Here is a 25,552-nt window from a genome sequence, read left to right on the forward strand (position 1 = left end):
CAGTTTGAAAAACGCCTGGGGCATGCAGAAGGGAGAGTTGTTTATTGATACCAGAACAGGCACTGGAGGGACAGGGATCTTCTCCAGAAACAAAGGAGCCCGCAGGCACCATTTCCTCCCCTGCCCCCCAGCCTTGACACCTGTGGGAACCAGTGCTGTGAAGGCTCTCCACCTAGCTTGCTAATACCACTCACCTGCCCTCATGCACTTCTGTGGATCCACCCCCTCCAACCTCGCCTACCTGTCTGGAGGTTGCAGGTCCCCTCCCATAGCGCACTGGGGGGAGACCTTGCTGGCACTGCACCCACCCTTGTCTTCTGTGAACCTGCCCCTCCAATATGCACTTGGCTATGAACCTGCCCCTCCAATATGCAGCCTGGCTGTGTGCAAGCAGCCCCAGCAGGGGCCAGCACCACTGCAAAGTGATAAGGGAAAATCATACACAGGGGTCATACTGTGGCTCCAGCAGTGGCCTGGGGGCAGACATCTGGTCTGACTGCAGGACCCGCCCACCAATGAAAGCTTCTTAGGGGACAACACAGGGAAACTGCCCTGCAGTTCAGTGCTACTGCATCTCTGGCAAATGCCTAGTCAAACCCAAGGCAGTTCCAGACTGGCCCACTAGTAACACAGGGACCAAACCCTGCCTACGACAGGTTAGAGAGCCATTGCAGATGACTGGACTGAAGGCCAGTGTGGCTCAGCTGCAACAGCAAGACACAAACAACACACATAGGAGAGACCCCAGAAGCACCAGGTTCTGGTGAACAGGGGACACAACACTGCAGGACACTATAGGACTTCCTCATAAAGCCCCTACTTTCAAAAACAGGAGATGTAGGTGACTTTTGTAACACATAAACACACAAAGAGTTAGACAACATAGGAGACAGAGGAATTGTCCAAAATGAAAGAACAGGACAAAGTCACAGCAACAGACCTAAGCAAAATGAAGATAAGTAATATGCATGATAGGGAATTTAAAGTAATGGTCATAAAGATACTGGTCTTGAGAAAAGAGTGGAAGACATCAGTGAGACCCTTTACAAAGAGACATAAAACAAAAAGTCAGAGATGAAGAACTCAATAACTGAAATTAAAAATACACTAGATGGAGGGGCACCTGGGTGGCTCAGTCGGTTAAGCGTCTGACTCTGGGTTTTGGCTCAGGTCATGATCTCATGGGTGGTGAGATGGAGTCCCACTTCAGCCTCTGTGCTCAGCGTGGAGTATACTTGAGATTCTGTCTCTGCCCCTCCCCTGGTTCATGCTTTCTCTCTCTCAAATAAATAAATAAAATCTTTAAAAAATACACTAGATGGAATAAAGGGTTGACTAGAGGAATCAGAATAATTGATCAGAGACCTGAAGGACAAAGTCATGAAAAGTAATTAAGCTGAATAGGAGAGAGAAAAAGAAAAATGAAAAGAGACTTAGGGAATTCAATGACACCCATTAGGTACATTAACATTCACTTTATAGGGATCCCAGAAGGAGAAGGGAAAGAAAAGGGGGTCGAAAATTTATTTGAAGAAATAATAAACTTCTGGAATCTGGGGAAGGAAACACATTCAGAGTCAGGAGATACAGCAAGTTCCCAACAAAATCACTCCAGGAGTTCCACACCAAGACACATATTGATTAAAATGGCAAAAAGTAGTGATGAGAGAATTTTAAAAGCAGCAAGAGAAAAAAAAACGTTACATTCAAGTGAAACAACATAAGGCTATCAGCTGATTTTTCAGCAGAGATTTTGCAGGCCAGAAGGGAATGAGATGATATATTCAAAGTGCTGAAAGAAAAATAATAACAACAACAAACCAACAAAAAACCCCCAAAACCCTGCCACCAAGAATACTCTATCCAGCAAGGCTATCATTCAGAATAGAAGGAGAGATAAAGAATTTCCCAGACAAATAAAAGTTAAAGAAATTCATGACCATGAAATTAATTTTACAAGAAAGATTAAAGGAGATTCTTTGAATGGAAAGGAAAGACCATAAGTAGGAGTAAGAAAAATAGGAAACACAAAAGCAGTAAAAATATCTGTAAAAATCAGTCAAGGGATTCACAAAATAAGAGGATGTAAGGTATGACACCATATACCTAAAATGGGAGGAGGGAATAAAGAATGGGTTCAAACTTAAGCAACCATCAACTTAGAATAGACTGCTAGATGCAGAAGGTGTTATATATAAACCTAATGGTAACCATAAGTAAAAAAAGCCAGTAATAGATATGCAAAGAATGAAGAGAATCTAAGTATATCACTAAATAAAGCCAGCAAACTGTGAGAGAAGAGAGCAAGAGAAGAACAGAGAAAAACTACAAAAACAACCAAAAAACAAGTAACAAAATGATAATAAATATGTACCAATCAGAAATTACTTTGAATGTAAATGGACTAAACACTTGAATCAAAAGACACAGGGTGACAGAATGGATAAAATTGCAAGACCTGGCGCCCAGGTAAACGTCAGTATTGGGCGCAAAGAGCAACAAAAAGGCTTGCTGGTAAAGTTTAGTCTTGGTTCCCTCCTTGTGAACCCATGGAGAGTGACTTTTATCTGTGTTACTACGTGGGTCATAAGGGCAAATTCGGCCATGGGTTCCTGGAGTTTGAGTTCTGACCCGACAGGAGATCGAGATATGCCAACAACAGCAATTACAAAAATGATGTCATGATCAGAAAAGAGGCTTATGTACATAAAAGTGTAATGGAGGAACTGAAGAGAATAATTGATGACAGTGAAATTACCAAAGAGGATGATGCCCTGTGGCCTCCCTCTGACCGAGCGGGATGGCAGGAGCTTGAAATTGTCATTGGAGATGAACACATTTCTTTCACAACATCAAAAATTGGTTCTCTTATTGATGTCAATCAATCCAAGGATCCAGAAGGCTTATGAGTATTTTATTATCTTGTTCAGGATCTGAAGTGTTTGGTATTCAGTCTTATTGGATTACATGTCAAGATTAAGCCAATCTAGATTGAAAATTGGTGTGAACACAAGGGTTGGGAGTACCTGTTTTTAATTACCATTATTGGGAAATTTTTGTGTATATCAGGGCAATATTTTGAAGGGATGGAAAAGCATTTATCATGCAAATGGAAGTGAAAAGAGAGCCAGGGTTGCAAGGCTTATATCAGAAAAAAATAGACTTTAAAACAAAAACTGTAACAAGAGACAAAGAAGGACACTATATACACTGGAAGGGAATGATTCAACAAGAAGATATAACAATTGTAAATATACATCCAACATGGGAGCACCCAAATACATGAAAAAGCTAATAACAAACATAAAGGAAGTAATTGATAGTAATACAATGGTAGGGGACATTAACACCCCACTTATATCAATGGACATATCATCTAAATAGAATCAACAAGGACACTGTGGCTTTGAATGATACACTGGATCAGATGGATTTAGCAGATACATTCAGAACATTCCATCCTAAAACAGCAGAATACAATTCTTTTCATGTGCATATGGAACATTCTCTGGAATAGGCCGCATATTAGGCCACAAAACAAGTCTCAATAAACTAAAAAATATCAAAGTCAGGGGTGCCTGGGTGGCTCAGTTGGTTGAGCGACTGCCTTCGGCTCAGGTCACGATCCTGGAGTCCCGGGATCGAGTTCCGCGTCGGGCTCCCTGCTCGGCGGGGAGTCTGCTTCTCCCTCTGACCCTCCTCCCTCTCGTGCTCTCTGTCTCTCATTCTCTCTGTCTCAAATAAATAAATAAAATCTTTAAAAAAAAAAAATATCAAAGTCATACCACGCATCTTTTCTGATCATGACACTATAAAACTAGAAATCAACTACAAGAAAAAATCTAAAAAGAACACAAGTACATGAAAGTTAAATAACATGCTACTAAATAATGAATGGGTCAACCAAGAAGTCAAAGAGGAAATCAAAAGATACATGGAGAGAAATGAAAATGAAAACACAACGGTCCCAAATCTTTGGGATGCAGCAAAAGCTGTTCTAAGAGGGAAGTTTATAGCAACACAGGCCTACCTCAAGAAGCAAAAAATCTCAAACGACCCAACCTTACACCTAAAGGAGCTAGAAAGAGAACAAAGAAAACCCCAAACCAGTAGAAGGAAGGAAGGAAATAAGATTAGAGTAGATAAACAATATAAATTAAAAATAATAGAACAGATCAATGAAAAGATCAACAAAATTGATAAGACCTTCTAGCTAGACTCATAAAAAAAGAGAAATCAGAAATAGGAGAAATAATAACAGACACCACAGAAATTCAAAGGATTTTAAGAGAATATTATGAAAACTTACATGTCAACAGATTGGGAAACCTAAAAGAAATGGGTAAATTCCTAGGAACATATAACCTACCAAACCTGAATCAGGAAGAAATAGAAAATTTGAACAGATTGATTACCAGCAATGAAATTGAATCAGTAATCAAAAAATTCCCAACAGACAGAAGACCAGGACGAGATAGCTGTGGTGAATTCTATCAAACATTTATTCTTCTCAAGCTATTCCAAAAAATAGAAGAGGAAGGAAAGCTTCTAAATTTATTCTATGAGGCCAGCATTATCCTTATTCCAAAACCAAATAAAGACACTACCAAAAAGAACTGCAGGCCAATATCGCTCATGAACACAGATGCAAAAATCCTCAACAAAATATTATCAAACCGAATCCAACAATACATTTAAAAAATGACTCACCATGGTCAAGTGGGATTTGTTCATGGGATGCAAGTGTGGTTCAATATTCACAAATCAATCAACATGATATGTCACATCAACAAGAGAAAGGATAAGAACCATATGATAATTTTAATAGATGCAGAAAAAAACATTTGACAAAGTACAACATCCATCCATGATAAAAACCCTCAACAAACTAGGTTTAGAGGGAACATACCTCAACATAATAAAGGCCATAACTGAAAAAAACCCAGAACATCATCCTCACTGGTGAAAAACTGAGAGCTTTCCTCCTAAGATCAGGAAAAAGACAAATATGTCCACTCTCACCACTCTTAATTCAACATTGTACTGGAAATCCTAGCCACACCAACCAGAGAAGAAAAAAGGAATAAAAAGCATCCAAATTGGTAAAAAGTAAAACTTTCACTATTTGCAGATGATCTGATTCTCTATATAGAAAACCCAAAAGACTCCACCAAAAAACTCCTAGAACTGATAAATGAATTCAGTGAGATTGCAGAATACAAAAATCAATATAAAGAAATCTGTTGCATCTCTATACACCAATAATGAACCAGCAGAAAGAGAAATTAAGAAAGCAATCCCATTTATAATTGCACAAAAATAATAAAATATCTAGGAATAAACTTAACCAAGGAGATGAAAGACCTATAATCTGAGATCTACAAAACACTGATTAAAGAAATTGAAAAATGACACAACCAATGGAAAGGTATTCTATGCTTTCCAAGGGATTGGCATAACCAATATAGTTAAAATATCCATACTACCCAAAGAAATTTAGAAATTTAATGTAATCCCTATCAAAATAGCATCAGCATTTTTCACAGAACTAGAACAGACAATCCTAAACTTTGTATGGAACCACAAAAGACCCTGAATAGGCAAAGCAATCTTTAAATAGATAAACAAACTGGAGGTATCACAATCTCAGATTTCAAGATATACTACAAAGCTATAGGAATCAAAACAGTATGGTAGTGGCACAAAAAGACACACAGATCAATGGAACAGAATAGAAAATCCAGAAATACACTCACAATTATATGGTCAATTAATCTTTGACAAGGAAGCAAGAATATGCAATGGGAAAACGTGTATTTAACAAATGGTGTTGGGAAAACTGGATAGCAATACGCAAAAGAATGAAACGACCACTTTCTTATACTACACACAAAAACTCAAAATAGATTAAGGACATAAATGTGAGACCTGAAACCATAACAATTCTAGAAGAAAGCCCAGGCAATAATTTCTCTGACATTGGCCCTAGCAACATTTTTCCAGTTATGTCTCCTGAGGCAAGGGAAATAAAAGCAAAAATAAACTACTAGGACTACATAAAAATTAAAAGCTTCTGCATAGCAAAGGAAACAACAAAACCAAAAGGCAACCTACTAAATGGGAGAAGATATTTGTAAATGACATAACTGATAAAGGGTTAGTATCCAAAATATATGAAGAATTCATATACTTCAACACGAAAAAATCCAAATAATCCAATTAAAAAATGGGCAGAAGACATGAATAGTTTTCCAAAGAAGACATACTGACAGATAAAAAGATTCTCAACATCATTCATCATCAGGGAAATGCAAACCAAAACCACAATGAAATACCACCTCACACCTGTCAGAATGGCTAAAATAAAAAACACAAGAAACAAGTATTTGTCATGATGTGGAGAAAAAGGACCCTTATGCACTACTGGTGGGAATATAAACTGCTGCAGCCACTGTGGAAAGCAATATGGAGATTCCTCAAAAAGTTAAAAATAGAACTACCATATGATCCAGTAATTCCACTACTGGGTATTTACCCTCCAAATTGAAAACACTAACTCATAAAAGATATATGCACCCCTGTGTTTATTGCAGCATTATTTACAATAGCCAAGATATGGAAGCAGCCCAAGTGTCGATCAGTAGATGAATGGGTAAAGAAGTGGTATATAACAATAACAGAAAAGAAGTGGTGTATACACACACATAAACACAATGGAATATTAGCCATAAAAAATAATGAAATCTTGCCATTTGCAACAGCATGGATGAGTATAAGGAGTATAATGCTAAGTGAAATAAGTCAGAGAAGGACAAATACCTTATGATTTTACTGAAGTGGAATTTTAAGAAACAAAACAAATGAACAACAACAAAAAAGACAAAGCAAAAAATACTTTTAACTATAGAGAACAAACTGGTGGTTACCAGAGGGGAGGTGGGTGGGGGGAATGGGTGAAATGGTGAAGGGGATTAAGAGTACACTTATCATGACTAATGTATAGAATTGTTGAATCACTATATTGTACATCTGAAACTAATATAATACTGTATGTTAATTTTAAAAATACTGGAGATGGGGAGGTAGGTGACAGTGTAAACAAGTTTGGTCACAAACTAGTAATTTTTAAAGCTGGGTATTGGGTATATAAGGGTTCATTATAAGATTCTGTTGATTTTTCTGTTTAGAATTCTCAGTAATAAAATTTTTTAACTAAGATTATTTAAAAAAAGAAAATGATGCAGGGAGGGGAAAAGGTATTATAAAAGGAACTAATACTTTTTGAGCACCTATGTGTCAAGCTTTATGCTGGCATTTTATATATTAACTAATTTAGTTTTTACAGCAAGCATTGCAACAATTCGAGTATTTAAAAAGTTGGAAGAAGTAGAGAAGAGACAAATTAAGCATAATCTGACCTCTCAAAGACATCTAAGTTTCCCTCAAAACATCTTTCCAAGCACTTTTAAAAACTGAATTGAGATCATGGGCGCCTGGGTGGCTCAGTTGGTTAAGCGACTGCCTTCGGCTCAGGTCATGATCCTGGAGTCCCGGGATCGAGTCCCGCATCGGGCTCCCTGCTCAGCAGGGAGTCTGCTTCTCCCTCTGACCCTCCTCCCTCTCATGCTCTCTGCCTCTCATTCTCTCTCTCGCAAATAAATAAAATCTTTAAAAAAAAAAATTATCTATAAAAACTGAATTGAGATCATACTATACATATAAATTTGCATTCTGCTATTTTTCTATTGTCATTATAGTGTAAGCACTTCTCCATGCCATTGGAAATTCTTTAGCATCTATTTAGCATATATTTAAAAGGTCATGTTGAGTACTATAATTAGCAGATTACTATATGTTTTGATGTTTGGGTGGGTGGTTTTAAACATTTTTTTATAAATACCCTGAGATACACATTTTTATGCATGAAATTTTTTTGTTTCCTTTTTCACCAGAGCCCATTGCTTGAGCTGGGAATTGCTGGGTTAAGTAAATGGTGTGGGTATTTTGGATACATACTGCCAAATTATACTTTCAGAGAGATCATACCAATTTAGACCCATACTAGCCATGTGAACATTCTGGCCAACTCTTTGCCCCTTTGTCAACTAATATTAGTTTTCTAGGGATCTAATTAGGGAGCTTAATAAATCTGGCAGGATGAGGATTTTTATTACCAAATCTTACCAAGAAACTAAGGTTCAGAGAAGTAAGAGGGTATGCTACAAGTCCCATGGGTGCCAAGCTATAGAAGTTGTACCAGTGTCCTTTTCAAGATCCCCCTCTTCTTCCTTCCCTTGCTAACTCTCTAGGAGACAGTCTAATGAACAAAAGGAAATGAAAAGTAGAGGTCTGGAATATCCAGCGACCATAATCTAGAGCTGTTTTGGCTTCTCCTCAATCTAATACCTACCTACCAAGCTGTGACATGCAAACTAGCCAAGTTTGGGGAGAAACTGACTCATCTACCATGTTTATGTAAGATTTCAACCCATTTCTTTCAAATATTGATGGGTAAAACATCTAAAAATTCACAAATCTATAGATTTTTAACAAGAGAATGATTTAAAGAACGTAAGTTGATCGTCATACCAAACAATTAGAGAAGTCATATTTTTCTAAACTGCACAAAGAACATTTATGAAAATTGACCACACACTAGGCATAAATCATGTCTTAGAACATGTCAAGGTACTGATATCAACTACTCTCTCAGTGTACTAATATCTTATTAGTACTTTTGTATCTTACTACTTTAGTACTTACTAATTATTTAGTACTTACTAATATCTTATTACTTTTTCAGAGCACCCTGCAATTAAGATGAAAAGGACAATGGAATAGGGAGCATGGACACAGATTTCAGACATAGGGAAACTTGGTATGACAAAGATGGCATTGTACCTCCATGGGGAAAGGTGGGACTATTCAATTAATCATGCAGGACATTTATCCATATGGTAAAAAATTTAATTGGATTGCTAGCTACTTCATTATAGTACCAAAACACAAAAATGAATTCTAGATAGGTCTAAGGTTTAAATGTAAAAGGCAAAAACTTTAGCAGTTTTAGAAGAAAATATGGGAAGATATCATATGATCTTGGGATAAATTTTTTTTTTTAAGATTTTATTTATTTATTTGAGAGAGAGAATGAGAGACAGAGAGCACGAGAGGGGAGAGGGTCAGAGGGAGAAGCAGACCCCCCGCTGAGCAGGGAGCCCGATGCGGGACTCGATCCCGGGACTCCAGGATCATGACCTGAGCTGAAGGCAGTCGCTTAACCAACTGAGCCACCTAGGCGCCCTAAATATTTCTTTAAAAGATATAAAAAGCAACAATCAATTGATAAACTCAAATACATTAAACTTAAGAATTTGTACTCATTAGAAGACTAGGAAGAACATCGCAAAGTCAAGTTACATTTAGGAGAAGGTGTCTGCAACATATGTAACTGACAAAGGAATGGTATCTAGAATACATTAAAAAAATCTATAAATAAATAAGAAAAAGACCATCAATCCAATAGGAAAATAGGAAAAAAGTATCAACAGGCCTTCTACAGAAGGAAAGATATGAATGGTGAATAAACATATTAAAAGGGGCTCAACACTGAGTATTTTATATCCACTAAATTGGTGAAAATTAAGAATTTCCTCTGTGCTAAATGTTGGTGAGAAGGTGGATCAATACTCCCCTTAGAAATGGCTGGGAAGGGTGTAAATTGGTACAACCACGTTGAAAAACAAGTTGGCAGTTTTCTTATAAATTTGCATTCCCTACATAATTTGTATTTCCCTTCCCTTAAGTATCTCCTAGAAAAATTCTTGGACATATTCACAGAAGAGATGAGTAAGAATATTTATAGCAATAGTGTTTATAAGTGCAAAAATTTGGAACCCTAAGTGAATCAAAAAGGAGCAGAGGGGACCTTTATTTTTAGTCATCTAGTTGAGAGAGAAAGGATAGATAACAAATAGCTAGAGAGAGGACATCGAGTTTCAGGATAGTTTCTTGATACATTACAGTTATTTCATCTTTGAGAACAGACTGTTCTGTCATACAGTGCTTGCTATCCTCCAGGTTGCCTTGTTCATAAGAGGTTATTAAATAAGGGTGTGTTGCATTGAAATGAGTTTCAAGTCTCTAGATTCAAAGATATGAAACAGATTGAAAAGCTCCAGTAACTTCTGAATCACCTACTACTGTTAAGTGACTCAGACTACTAACTGTCTATGTTGTATCACAAGCTGACTTTTCATCCAGTCTCTAAGGCTCTAAAAAGGTGGCCCTCTGACCATATTTAACAAAGCATCGGAAAATGGGTTGCATATCAGTAGGGATAACCAATGAGGTAAAATGACTTACCTTGACTCTTTTTCATTTATGTCCACATTATCATAGATAATAACTTCCTGAGACCTAAGTTCTGGGTTCAAGACAGGATCAAAATAGTCATTAGGTATGGTTTATACAATCCCTTGCTTTCCAAATTATCCACAATACCCAATTATCCAGGTGCATCCCCACATCTGTTCATAGATCTGATCATAGAATATAGATAGGCTAGAAGGATCAAAGAACAAAAAGAATCTCGATTTGGGAAGAAATTTAAATGAGAGATTAAAAAAATAGTGGCATGCCCTAGTATCTCAAACACAGACATATATATTTATATCAATTTAATTTCGTGCAGATTTTCAGAAAATATGAGTTGCTGAAAGGATCATTTTTAGAGTAGGTTCCCATCATCTTGGAACTGGACAAAGATATTCCACTTCTAGAATAGTAAGAGGGCTTTTCCTAATTCCTGGAAAAAGACAGTTTAAGTAGAATATTCATGTTGATTTTTCTTCCATTATTTTTATTTCAAACCATAGGCAACTGCTCTTCTATAATAATCTTGCATAAAATTGAATCTTAGTGCATAATCATAACTAGACATTTTCAGTTTAGGATATTCACATTCCTGGGGCTCAACATAGAATTCCATAATTTTTTTAAAGAGGTGGGGTAGGGTAGAGGAAGAGAGAAAGAGAGAATCTTAAGCAGGTTCCACACCCAGTTGTGGAACCCAACACGGGACTCTCACAACCCTGAGATCATGACCTGAGCTGAAATCAAGAGTCAGACACTTAACTAAGCTACCCAGGTGTCCCAGAATTCCATAATGTTTAAGTGATTCACCACTTGAGTGAGTTTGAGACCTTCTGGTATAATTATTCATAATTCATATTTGATTGTTCATAAATTTGGGTGGGAGTACAATGCATGCCTATTCTAAATTGGCTTTTTAGATTTTTATATGGACCAAGGGAATTTTGGGAGACCTATGATTTTATCAGGTTTTTTATATAACCTTCATTTGTTTAGTGCAGCAAACTCATATTTCTGGAATATAATATACATTTGATTTGCCTATTCAGAGTGAACTCAAAGTACCATCATGGCTAGAGCTCAGAAACAAAAACCAACAAATAACACAGCCCTCTTTTATTGACAGATTCAACTTACTGAACATGTATTGTGATCAGACTATATATCAGGCAATATGCTAATTTCTGCACTATTGTTTTTATAGCAAAGAATATTCCAATGACCTATCCTTGATGCAATCAGTATGTGTACTGCAATGTGATCCTCCAACTTATTATGTATTAATTAGGGTGATTTGGCTGTCAAATCCATCAAGAGGCTGTGTGGTATAATGTAAAATGCACAAGCTTTGTAATCAGAGAGACTTGAGTACAAATCCCAGATCACTAAAGTATGGATGTGGGTCCTAGAGCCTCCCTAAAAAGATTATATCTATTTTTCCGGGATTTTAAGAGGCCTGGTATACAGTGGGTATTTAAGAAATGTTACTCATCTTCCCCATAGTAAGTAATACTGTTCTGTAAAATGTCTTCTTTGATTTTTATGTATCAATTTTTCATTAAATGTGGAATGAAGAAAGGATTACTACTTCTCTGTCCGTGCCCCTGAATATGCTAATGCTGAGTAGTTTTGTACCAGCAATTAGCGAATGTCACTTACCTAAATCAGGCATCGAAATTGAAAATGCACTGTAGATTGACAAAAGACACAAAAGGGTTACGGAAAAAAGCCAGGTTCAGAGAGATTAGTTGATCCATCTCAAATAACATATTGATGACTAGGTTTCTTGATGCAGGTGTGTCTAGGCAAAGATGTGAAGCAAACCTTTCCTACAGGTTCGTTCTGATTAACCTTCTCCTCGCTTCCATACCACCATTTAAAAATGAGCTTATGTATCTCCAGGGACCACCCATTATCCACTCCCCCTTTCCTAACTAGACAACCTCAGGCTCTGCCTTCGTCCATCCACAAGATCCTGTTTCTGCCTTCTAACCTCCCAAGATGCTCACCAAATACAGGCATGCCTCATTTTATTGCCCTTGGTTTTATTGCACTTCATACATACTGTGGTTTTTTATAAATGGAAGGTTTATGATAACCCTACATCAAGCAAATCTATCAGCACTATTTTTCCAACAGCATTTTCTTACTTTGTGTCTCTGTTATATTTTGGTAATTCTCACAATATTTCAAACTTTTTCACTATATTTGTTATGGTGATCTGTGGTCAGTGATTATGACTCACTAAAGCTCAGATGATGGTTAGCATCTTTTAGCAATAGATTATCTTTTAATTAAGGTGTGTATATTTTTTAGACATGGTTCACACTTAATAGACCACACTATAGTGTAAATATAACTTTTATATGAACTGGGAAACCAAAAAATTTGATTCAATTTATTATAACATTTGCTTTGTTGTAGTGGTCTGGAACCCAACCCATGATATCTTTGAGGTGCACCTGGATATCCATTGTGGGATAAATATGGTGAGAGAGAACTACCCTCTGCAGACACAGGACCCTGCCTATGTATATGGTTAAGCCAAAAGGATATCTTGAGAGCAGGGCTCCAGACCAGGGGGAAATGGAAGATAGCAGATTGCTAAGTGGGAGAGGACATTTGGCCCAGGTAGACTGTTTGGTTACACAGTTAAGGAGATAGAAGGAAGTATGATGTGGTAGAAAAAAAAAATTCATGTATTTTAAACAATTTAAGTTCAGTCCTACAGGTATTAGGGGGACACTGACCATGGGCCAGGCCCATGTGCTGGGCATACAAAATGATCAAAGTTTCTACCCCGAAGTAGCTTAGCATTTAATGAGGGAGACCAAAAGTAAATTAGTACAACACTGTGTGATAAGAACATAATACAGGATTGTCCAAAGAAACAGCACTTTTGGGAAAAATCAGCTAACCTTTATGCAAGCCTTGGGTTCTTCATTTCTAAAGTGAATACCAGCTCTATCTTGCAGGGGGAGTATTAGAGCTGGATGGGGTGTACCTAAGTGGATGTGCCTGGCAAAGGAGCTGAGGATGCTCACTGGTCCCTGCTGTCAGTAACTGTATGACCAGACTGGGTGCTGTCAGAATAGAGGAGAAGCGGTACCTGGTCCCTGGAGTCAGAGAGAGCTGAATCTGACTCTTAGTTCTGCCATTTACCCACTTACCCTGTGCAAGTCACATAACTTCTCAAAGCCTTAATTTTTCATCTGGGAAATGGAGAAAAGAGTTTCTATCTCATGGGGTTATTGTGAAGATTGGAGAGAGAACACATGTGAAGCACTTCACCCTCCCTCTCCCCAGTGCCTAGTTAGCATGCATCCTTGGCCTCTCCACTCAAGGGCTCCTGGCTCAAAAAAGCCTTTCCTAATACCAATTCCCTTCCTCTATTTTAAGTGGGCCAGGGTGGTGGTAGCTCCTATTTAAACCTAGAAATTGAGGCTACAAAAAATCTAGAATGAGGGGTGCCGGGGTGGCTCAGTTGTTAAGCATCTGCCTTTGGCTCAGGTCATGATCCCAGGGTCCTGGGATCAAGCCCCGCATCAGGCTCCCTGCTCCACGGGAAGCCTGCTTCTCTCTCTCCCACTCCCCTCTGCTTGTGTTCCCTCTCTCACCGGGTCTCTTTGTCAAATAAATAAATAAAATCTTTTTAAAAAATCTAGAATGATATTTCCTTCCTCTAGGTCATTTATTCATTCAATAGCTATTTATTGAGTACCTATCATGTCCCAGGCATGGTTCTTTATGTTGGAGATACAGCAATGGACAAAACAGTCAATATCCCTGCCTTCATGGATTCTAGTAGGGTGAAGCAGACAAAACAAGGAAATTTATGTTCTGTCATGCGAGGAGTTAAGTACAATTGAAAAAAGTAGAGCAAGATAAGGGGGCAGGAGAGCTGAAGGTGAAGGTTGGCTTGCCATTTTTCAGAAGATGGTCAGGGAAGGGTTTACTGGTAAGGTGACTTGAGTAGAATCCTGCAGGGAGTGAGAGAGTGAGCCACGCAGTTATCTGAGTAAGGGTATTCTAGGAAAGGGAAGAGCAAATACAGAGACCTTCAGGCAGAGGTGTGCTTGGTCCTTTAAAGAAAAGCAAGGAAGTCAGTGCATCTGGAACAGAGGGAGTGAGAACAGGTTTAACATCTAATTCCAATGTAAAATTCATAGCATAGCTAAGGCTGGTGGCATTTAATTCTTGACTTATTTATACCTAAATCAAGCCATTGAATGACTATCCTAATAGGCAGTGTGTGTGTCTGAGACAAAGAGAGGGTGAAGAGCCTTATTCTGTTTTTGTTTTGTTTCATTTTGTTTTTGGAAGAGCCTTACTCTTTTTAAATGTCACATTACCATGGTTGCAACTTCCCTCTGAAGGGAAAGTAATCAACTAGGAGTTGGTGTTCAAGAGAGGAGCCCTCAATCAAAAGGCTCAACAGAAGATAATAAAATTCTGTCCTGTCTTGTTTTTTTTTTTGTTTTTTTTTTTTTTTTAAAGATTTTTTTAAATTTATTTATTTGAGACAGAGAGAATGCGAGAGAGAGAGCACATGAGAGGGGGGAGGGTCAGAGGCAGAAGCAGGCTCCCTGCCGAGCAGGGAGCCCGATGCGGGACTCGATCCAGGGACTCCAGGATCATGACCTGAGCCGAAGGCAGTCGCTTAACCAACTGAGCCACCCAGGCGCCCTCTGTCCTGTCTTGTTATATCTACATGTTATTAAATGAAAAATTAAGGCAGAGAGGCAGATTTTGCCAACATTTATGGGAAAAAATCTTAATAGACTTTCCTAAAGATGAAACATCTTTCTCTGCAGGTGGTAACTTCTCTTTTATAGAGGTATGCATGCACAGGTATTTGGCTTGTTAGGAAGTTTGCAGAGAAGCTTGTGTACTGGGTTGGACTAGATAATATGGATTTCTCTTGTTACCCTGAGACTCTCTGACTCTAAGAAAAAGGGTTTCTCAGGAGATGTTATAAGACATGCTCCGGATATTAGGGAGATACACAGGAGAGACAGGTGATCCAGGTTTGGGTAGAGAGGTTCAGGGAAGATGTCCCAGAAGGGATACTATTTGACCATTTTTGATAATCAAAGGAGGTTGGAGGAGGACAGATGCATTCAAGACCAAGGGAATGTCCTGATTAAAGTGAAGAGGCATGCAGTACGATGGCAGAGTTAGATCTGTGGAGGTATTTATATGGCATAGTAGAGAGTGGAAATCAGAGATAAACAAGAAAAAACTGGACATGTAAGAAGGCAGCTGCCATAAAGTATTTACTTGCCATAGGAAGGGACTGGATATTTGTTCTAAAGGTTGTAAGAAGTCACTGAATAGTTCTAAGAAAAAGGAAAGCAGATTTGCATTTAAAAATATCTGCATTCTCGCCTAGATCAATTTTTTAAAAATATTTATTTATTTTAGAGAGAGCATGAGTGGTAGGGGGCGGAGGGAGAGAGAGTCCCAAGCAGACTCCATGGCAAGTGCAAAGCTCAATGTGGGCCTTGATCCCACGACCCCAAGATCATGACCTGAGCTGAAACCAAGAGTGGGACACTTAGTGGCGCCTGGGTGGCTCAGTCAGTTAAGTGACTGCCTTCGGCTCGGATCATGATCCCAGAGTTCCAGGATCGAGTCCCATATCGGGCTCCCTGCTCAGCGGGGAATCTGCTTCTCCCTCTGACCCTCCCCTCTCTCGTGCTCTCTCTCTCTCATTCTCTCTCTCAAATAAATAAAATCTTAAAAAAATTATTAAAAATAAAGAGTGGGACACTTAACTGACTGCACCATCCAGATGCCCCTCACCTGGATCAAATTTCTAAGGGACCACAGGCATCATAATTTTTTGTCAGAAGCATCTAACCTGCTAGGCCCAGACAATGCCTTTGTGCATAGGTCTTATTGACCACTGCAGCTCTACTTCCATGGTCAGGACTATAATTTATGAACCCCATGTTCTGTTGGATCTCTTGGTAGATCTAGATCCAGCAGACAATTGGACTTAATATCACATAACTTTGAGGTTTTATGATTGACAAGAACTTCAAGGTAGAGTAACAATTCCACGCCAGTATACCTGATGACCCTGGGGAAATTATTTTACCATCCCTTGCCTCTTAAAACAGATCTATCCATTTCTACATATTAGAGAAGTACCTCGGAATCTCCCTTGTATGCAAGAGGAAACGTGGGCTGGATCATGATTTGCCCCCAACTGCACAGTGAATAAATTGCAGAGCTGAAACTAGAACCCAGAATTCAGGCCTCCCATCTCTACTGCTAGTAAATCTGTAACTTTCTCAAACATTGGTAATTAGCTGGGAAGGAGAGGGTCCTCTCCAGGTCTAAGACCTTGAGATATATGAACCACTCAGCTGAAAGTTCATCTCCCCTCTCTACACACTGCCTCACTACAGAGAGGCAAATTAGAATACAAAATGTAGACAACTAAAACCACTGGAACTTGTAGGGCTAAGAAAGCATAAAAGGATACAATTAATAATATAATAGTTAGTGATAATAGGAATATATGCCAAAGGTGATGAGGAAAAATTTCCTTTCTAGACTTTGCTTAAGACTTTCCTTCTACCCTTGTTTACAACCCTTTATCATCAATTTTTTTTTTCCAAAAGGGATATTGTCACTGTCTTATCAGTATCTGTGGGTATGGTTCACTCACAAATTGGAAAGGAGGAGGCAGGTGTTAACCAGGGCCCTTGGTTTTAGTTTCAGATATCCCCTGCACTGTTTCTGAGAATACGATGTAAAACTACCAGGTTAGCACTGCTAGGCCTCTCCTGGAAAGAAAAAGTAAGAAAGACTTTTTACCTTACGTTTTCTTTCAACTTGTTTTTCTTCATTTTAAACCTATCCTTTTCTTTCTTGAAGAATTTCCGCAGTCTTTTAAGTGCTTCTTTTCCATCTAAACTAAGAGGAATCAGAGGATATAAATAACATGGCATTTCAGAGAGTACTGGAGACGGACGAGGCTCATTCCAGAACACATCTCACTCCGGGAAGAGACAGGAAATGCCTTATCGACATCTATGCTCTTCTTTGTTGAGGTACCAATATGAAATAACACACACCAGTCAGCTACGAAGGGGATTATACTTCAATACAAACTTTCATCCGCCCCAAATGGTCTCTATTTTGAGGATACGAAGCAAGGTCTTCCTTTTAGAGAAGGTGACTTTGGGAAGCATAGTTTATAAACTATACTGGAAAAATGTTTTGAAATTCCGGGCTCCTGAAATCTACATCACTGACTTAATTTATTGAATGATGTCACAACAATGGTGGTACATTTACTGCCCAGTTAAGAATTACAATTCTTCCAAATACGCTCTCAGGTTTTTTAGGAGGTAGGGAGAGGGAATGATACACCCACACCCTCCCACCCAGTATGGATCCCTACCCTTCCCTTCAACCCTAAACCTTCTTGCTTTTGACCACTGCTGTTTCATTTCCACAATGTGCCCCAATAACTAAACTTGATGAATAATGCCCATTTGAGCAAATGTTCCTGATAACGTGGAATTCTTCGATATTAAATTAAGCCCAAATCCCAGAGACAGTCTTATGAACTTGCAAAGACATAGGTTAAGTCATAACCATTGATTTCTTCCTGGAAATGCTATGATAGAACTGAAGCAAGTTTTACTGATACTTACTTCTCCTTTCTCACTTATTTCCTAACACAATATTAAGGCCCTCTACTTTGAGAGGTGGACACTTTCTCAAAAGAGGAAGCAATATAATTAAAAATTATAGCATATGATTGTATACAATCACAAGTCTCTTTTTCATCACAGTGTAGTATTAAAATATCTTATCTCTACTCTTGATGCAAATCCTCCCTAAGGATGATAGGGTCAAGGGAAGGGGATTGTTTCTTCAACTCTGGTTTTCCTACACTAACAGGGAAGTACTATTAGCTACAAAGCTGAGAAAGAGAGAAACTCACTCTATCTTTGGGTTGTTGCTCTTTGTTTTATAGACCTCTTCATATGCTTCTTCACTATTTTCTTCTGAAATTAAAAAAAAACTATTTTCATTTATTATAATGACAGTAGTTCAGATTCATATTTCATAAGAAATTACTGGATACCTATCAGGTGCTAGGTACAACTTGATGTCAAGCACAATTTTTTTTTAATAAGCATATGGTAAAAATAATTAAACCTCTATAAAAGTATGTACAAAGTGAAAATTCATATTTGCTTCCACCCAATTCCAAGTCTGATCTGATGTAGTAGAAGAAAGCTGGTTTATTAACAGATTCCATCCTTCTACCCTCATCCTTTGCATATTTCATATATAACATTCAGAGTCTACTAAACATCACACACTGTGCTGAATGCTGGGGCAATAATGGAGAACCAAAGCATCCTGAATAATCTTTCGCTTGATACCATGGCTTTAGCCTAGCCCAACACAGGAGCTTAAAGTATACAGATACACTTTGAGGCTACCCTGCAATGGAGGATTTTCAAGTTAAAATGTGACTCACGCACAGTGAGTTTAGGAGAGTCACTTAACTTCGCCATGCCTTAGTTCCTTTCTATAATGGCATACTAGATTTCATGATCTCTAAGGTTGTTTCACCATCTAAAATTCTGACATTCTAAGGAAGACAAAAGCAACCAGAGCAGCATTTGATTATCCCTCCTCTATTACTTCTTTATCCATGCACATTCAATAAATAGTTTTGGTGTGTCTCACATGTTCCTGGCATTATGCTAGGGGCTAGGAAAAATAGCAAGCATAAAGAAAGTAACAGTCTAGGAGGGAAGACAGTTATTAATGGAAGAATCACATACATATAAAATTATAACTGTAAAGTGCTGAGAGGGAAAGCCATGGTACTAGGATATTGATGAGACTATACACCAAGGGGAATATTCTCTGGGGCAAAAATGAAGGAGTTGGGATCAGAGGAAACACTAAGAGTCACGTAGGCAAAGGGGCCCAGGGGAGGGAAGAGCACTCCAAAAAGAAGGAGGAGCACATGAGAACACCCTGTGGTGGAGCTTGGCAAGTCAGAGAAGCTAAAAGGCGGTAGGCATGAATGGATCTCAAGGATGAAGACTAAGTATGGTGTGAAAAGTCCTCAGTAGCAGGTAGAGGCAAACCACTCAAGGCTCTAGACCATGTAAGAGTTGATCTTAAAAGTATTGGGAAACCATGATTGAGTGTTAAGTAAACAACATTCCTGTAACTTAAGAAAGAAAACAGATGAACATATGGGAAGGGGAAAAGAAACAAAGGAGAGAGGGAAACAAGCCCTACATGACTCTTCATGATAGAGAACAAACTGAGGGTTAATGGAGGGAGGTGGGTGTGGGAAGGACTGGAAGGGTGATGGGGATTAAGGAGGGCACTTGTGATGAGCACTGGGTGTCGTATGTAAGTGATGGACCACCAAATCCTATCCCTGAAACCAATATTGCCCTGTATATTAACTAACAAAATTTGAATTAAAAAAAAAACCATTCCGGGGCGCCTGAGTGGCTCAGTAGGTTAAGCAGCTGCCTTCGGCTCAGGTCATGATCCCAGGGTCCTGGGATCGAGCCCCGCATCGGGCTCCCTGCTCAGCAGAGAGTCTGCTTCTCCCTCTCCCTCTGTCTGCGGCTCTGCCTACTTGTGCTCTCTCTCTATCTCTGTTAAATAAATAAATAAAAATCTTAAAAAAACAAAACAAAAAACAAAACAAAACCATTCCTATAACCAGACCTGCCTTGTGAAGCAGTCAGGAAGGAGGACATTTCACAGTGAAGTTGCTTTATTGCCACAAAAGCCCCATTATTAGCGTCTTCACCTTCATGATTCTAAGTGCATTTGTTAGCACATACCTTGGACCACTTCTCCCACCTAGCTTGTCATCACCTCACCCGATTGGCATTATTAAAAGTATATATAGATAAAAGACACCTTACGCTATCAGCCACAGAAGCACTCAGCAATTCCTACCGACAGTTTCAAAGGTCTTCTTATACTTACCATTATCGGAAGCAAATGAGTTAGAGAGGTCTGAATGTGGTCTGCAGGGAGAAATAATGCAAAGACCCTTAGCCTATTGTGTTGTAACTTTAGTCTCACCACAGTCATCTCCAGTCTCACCACACTGCCGAAGGGCTGACATGCACTTACCCCACTCTCCCGGGGTACTCAACATCATCATAGGTCTCCTCTGAGATGGAGCGAGGCTTACAGGCCCCCCTGCCTGGTGCTTCTGTGCTGACCTCCAAGGCCTCCACATACCCACCTGTGAAGAAAACAGAGAAAGTCCTGAAGAATAGCTCATCAACTGCTACCATAAAGGCATTCACACATTCCATGACAGTGGAGGTAAGAATAGGAAAGGCAGATTTCCTACGCTGAAACTGGGTTATAATCTTGGTACGTACGCTTCTTTGGCACCCCACTTCACCTTGCAGAGACTCAGTTATGGTTCTCTGAAGTTGGGACAATAATAACACCAACTCCCACACTATCTGGCCCTTGTCATGTCTCTCAATGACGGTGGCAAGGATGAATATGTATTTAGGAAGAGTGCTAGCCTAGTGACCAGTAACTCTTCTCTTAATGGCTGTTCTCTAATCTCTGACCTCAGATGGTGAGATCCTCCAGCGTACAGCCCTGAAGTTTCTTTTTTTTCCCTAAAGATTTATTTATTTATTTGAGCGAGCGAGAGAGAGAGCATGGTGGAGGGGCAGAGGAGGAGGGAGAGAGAATCTCAAGCAGATTCCCCACTGAGTGCAGAGACCGATGATGCAGGGCTTGATCCCACGACCCTGAGATCATGACTTGAGTCAAAACCAAGAGTCACACGCTCAACTGACAGAGCCACCCAGGAGACCCTTCTCTCTCTTTAAATCTAGATGACCTTATCCAGTTTTGTGGCATTTTTTCTTCAAATTTCTTAGACAAGTTGATTGAGCATGTTAACATTTCTTATTTCTTAGTGATGGAATTAGCCAGAAGATGGTGTGCCGGGTTGAAAAATGTACAGGGATTGTTGGCACAAGTAGCTAGTTGCAGGTGCTGCTTTATTTCAGAGCTGTAAACTTGTCATAACCATAAAATTGCCACATTTTTATCAGTTGGCGTGGGTTAATATTTCGAGTATGGGTGATTCAGAACCATTTTCACACATGAACTATTAATCAGAAAGAAGAAGTGATACATCTGAGAAATAAGCAACGAGCAAATTGATTTGTGTCAACTAAATGAACCAAGCAACAAGATTTTACCCCCTGATAAGAAGTCAGTTAGCATGTAGACCCTGAAGCGTCTCAAGCATGTCAGGTCCTTAAGCCATAAAGTGCTGCTTTTCCTTAAGGAGTTACCAGTAAATTTCTCCAGCACAAAGCAGAGAGCTGAACACCCATGTGCTTAATTCCTAGTTCAAGACTTTTTTTTTTCCTTTCTGACTCCTTCCTTTTGGCTGCAACATATGTAAAAGTTTATGGCTTCTTTTTAAAAACACAGACAACTCCCAAATTTACATCTCTAACTTAGACATTTTTCATGAATTCTAGATACTCCATCAGCCTTCACACCACTCCTATTTGGTTGTCTAAACACATTATGCTCCAAACCAAACTCACACTTTTTCTCTGCAAATCTGCTTTTCCTGAAGTCGGCTCCATCTCAATAAAAAATGGCAACACGTCCTTTCAGTTGTTCAGGTCCCAAACACAAAGACGTCCTTGACTCCCTCCTCTACTTCCAAATTCTATCCTGAATCCAAACGCATCTCAACAAGTCTGCCACGTATGCTCCTCCGAGCTCCAGTCATTTCTCTCACATTAGTGCAACAAGCTCCTAACAGGTCCCTGATTTATCCCTTTGCATTTCTTCTTTCATGACTTCGGCCAGGACGATTCTTTAAATACAATCAGATCATTCTGTTCTTGTGCTCAAAACCTCTCATTCTGAAAAATCTGTCAGAGGAAACGCCAAAGTTCTTGGAATGGTCTACAGAAGCTCCCACACTATCTGGCCCTTGTCATGTCTCTGACCTCATCTCCTACACCCTGCTCCAGCCACACAGCCTCCCTGCTGTTCTGCCCCCACATCTGGTAGGTTCCTGCCTCAGGATATTTGCATTCCTTCTCCCCTCCCCAGAACATTCTTACCCTAGGTACACTTGGCTCTCATCTACTTTACATCTCTGGAGTCACCTATCAACACTTTAAAATTGCAACTCCTACTACCTCCGCTGGCTTTCTTCATTCTCTTTCCTTGCTTTATTTTTTCCCATAACATTTACTACCACAGCATTCCACAGAGTGGATATTTTATCTTTTATATATTTACCATCTGTCTCCTCTGATCAGAATGCAACTTCCATGAGCATAGGGATTTTTGTCAGTTTTGTCTACTGCTATACCCCCAGCACCTAGAATAGAGCCAGGCACATAAAAGGCACTCCAGTATTTTTTAATATTGAATGATTTGAATGCATATGTCTTCTAACTAGAGTGTTTTGCATATTAATAGTGTTTACTGATATATTAAATTTTACATCTTCTGTCTCATTACATGCTTTTTTTTTTTTTTTAAAGATTTTATTTATTTATTTGAGACAGAGAGAATGAGAGACAGAGAGCATGAGAGGGAGGAGGGTCAGAGGGAGAAGCAGACTCCCCGCCGAGCAGGGAGCCCGACGCGGGACTCGATCCCGGGACTCCAGGATCATGACCTGAGCCGAAGGCAGTCGCCCAACCAACTGAGCCACCCAGGCGCCCAAGATTTTATTTATTTATCTGACAGAGAGAGAGAGCGCAAAGGTAGGCAGAGAGGCAGGCAGAGGGAGAGGGAGAAGCAGGCTCTCCAAGGAGCAGGGAGCCCGATGCGGGACTCGATCCCGGGACTCCAGGATCATGACCTGAGCCGAAGGCAGTCGCCCAACCAACTGAGCCACCCAGGCGCCCTCATTACATACTTTTTATATGTTCTGTTCCCCCCCATCTTCCTCTTTCTTGACTGATATTTCTTCTCTTCATTCTTCTTTGTTTTCTATTTGTTTGGAAGGAATATGTGCTATCTTTTAATAGTTATCCTAGTATATTTTAAATTTTAATAACACACAGGAAAAAGCACAAATCATAAGAGTATAGCTCAATACGTTTTCCCAAATTGAACATATTCATGTACATGATCAAAAACCTAACACTGACAGTGCCCGCAAGCCCTTCCCATGCTCTGTTCTAGTCCTTGTTCCCTCCCACAAGGGGAGCCACCATCGTACTGCCTGATACCAGAGGTCAATTCTGCTGATTTATGAACTTTATATTAATGGAATAATTCAGAATGTTCTCTTTGGTGTTGCCTACTTCCCTCCAATACTAAGTGACATTCATCTGTGCTGTTGCGTATAGTTGTAATTTGTTCATTCCTGTAACGATTCCATTGTGTGAACATGCTACATTTATCCTTTCTACTTTAGATGGACATGTGGATGGTTTCCAGTTTGAGGTTATTATAAAAAGTTCTGCTATGAACATCTTGTATATGTCTTGGTAAATTGAAGTATGCATTTCTATTGGGTATAAGAATAGGCATGGGGTTGCTAGTCATAGGATATGCATATGCTGGGCTTTAATAGATACTGCCAGACAGTTTTCCAAAGTGATTACCCCAGTTACAGCCCCAGCAGTGTAGGAGAGTTCTAGTTGTTCCATAACTTCACTAAGACTTGATATTTTTAGTGGTTTTTATTTTAGCCATTTGGGTGGGCGTGTAGTGATATCACATTGTAGGTTTCATTTGCATTTCCCTGAGACTTAATGAAGGTGAACAGCTCTTCCATAATGTATTTGCTTTTTGAATATCTTTTTTTTTTAAAAGATTTTATTTATTTATTTGAGAGACAGAGAATGAGACAGAGCACATGAGACAGGGGAGGGTCAGAGGGAGAAGCAGACTCCCTGCCGAGCAGGGAGCCCGATGCGGGACTCGATCCCGGGACTCCAGGATCATGACCTGAGCCGAAGGCAGTCGCTTAACCAACTGAGCCACCCAGGCGCCCCTTTTTGAATATCTTCTTGAGTGAAGTACCTCTTCATGTATTTTCCCAATTTCTCTAAATTTTTTTTCTGATTTTTATATTTTCTGGATACATTGATGTTTATAGAAGATTTATATATTCCATATCAGAGTCCTTTGTCAAATATATATACAAATCAAGTAACTTCTTCCACTCTGTGCCTTGCTTTTTCACTGGTATCTTTTGATGAATATATATCCTAGCTACTCTCTTTTAAAGCTAGCATAAATTACTATTGTTACTCACAATTAAAAACCTTAGAATGCTTTGAGTTACCTTCCCAAAGTATGTGCTATTAATGTTCAATATTTTTTCCCCTCTCCCCAGTTTGATGTTATTGTTTTATTCAGTTGACACTTGCTATTCTTTCTTGCATCCAAAATTCTCTATCTGGGATTATCTTCTTTCTGCCTGAACTACACGCTTTAGAATCTCCTTGAGAAGGTTTCATTTGGTGATTAAAATCTCTCACTTTTTATTTGTCTGAAAATATAATAATTTTTCCTCCATTCCTGACATGCATTTTCACTAGTTATACAATTCTGGATAGACATTCAATATTTTTCAGCAGCACTGTATTCAAGTTACACACTCTTGTTGAGAACTCAGCAATCAGCCTGCTTGTTTCTTTCTGGGTGACTGGCCTTTTCCTTTGTCTGCTTTTAAGGTATTTTAAGATATTCTCTTATTCTTCAATATTCTTCCATTTCCTTAAGATATAACTAGGTGTGGAGTTCTTTTATTTATCCTACTTAAGAACTTAAGGGCTTCTGGATCTATAAATTGATACCTTTCAACAATTCTAGAAAATTATCAGGCATTATCTCTATTTTATCCTCCTTCCCACTCTTTCTAGGACCCTTTTGTAGAACGCTGATTTAATGTTATTTTAAGACTTCTTTTATCCTTGAGGATTCTTATCCTCTCTTTCATTCTTTCCTATCATTTCTCCTGTGGAATATATTTTGGATAATTTCTCTAGATTTATCTTCTTGTTCCTTAATTTCTTCACCGGTGTCTAATTTGATGTATAATTCATTCACTGCATTTCTATATCAATTTATCAAATTATTTATCTTTTTCAAATCTGTTTACTCCCTGTTCATATTTTTTAATTTTTTT

At 39.0% G+C, this 25,552-nt stretch overlaps 1 protein-coding gene and 1 pseudogene across 1 annotated transcript in view; one reads left to right on the forward strand and one right to left on the reverse strand.

The window, feature by feature from the left end:
- FYB2 (FYN binding protein 2) overlaps positions 1 to 25,552 on the reverse strand; it is a 95,613-nt gene that overhangs the window by 7,677 nt on the left and 62,384 nt on the right. The window contains 6 exon segments of the mRNA XM_081818489.1: positions 10,366 to 10,426; positions 12,034 to 12,062; positions 17,203 to 17,301; positions 18,341 to 18,401; positions 20,377 to 20,417; positions 20,527 to 20,641. Of these exon segments, the coding sequence (XP_081674615.1) occupies positions 10,366 to 10,426; positions 12,034 to 12,062; positions 17,203 to 17,301; positions 18,341 to 18,401; positions 20,377 to 20,417; positions 20,527 to 20,641 (406 nt within the window).
- Positions 433 to 3,565, forward strand: LOC145721101 (protein mago nashi homolog pseudogene; annotated as a pseudogene).

Source organism: Leptonychotes weddellii, chromosome 4 (assembly GCF_054177405.1).
Source record: "Leptonychotes weddellii isolate Sample4059 chromosome 4, ASM5417740v2, whole genome shotgun sequence".
Lineage (NCBI taxonomy): Eukaryota > Metazoa > Chordata > Mammalia > Carnivora > Phocidae > Leptonychotes > Leptonychotes weddellii.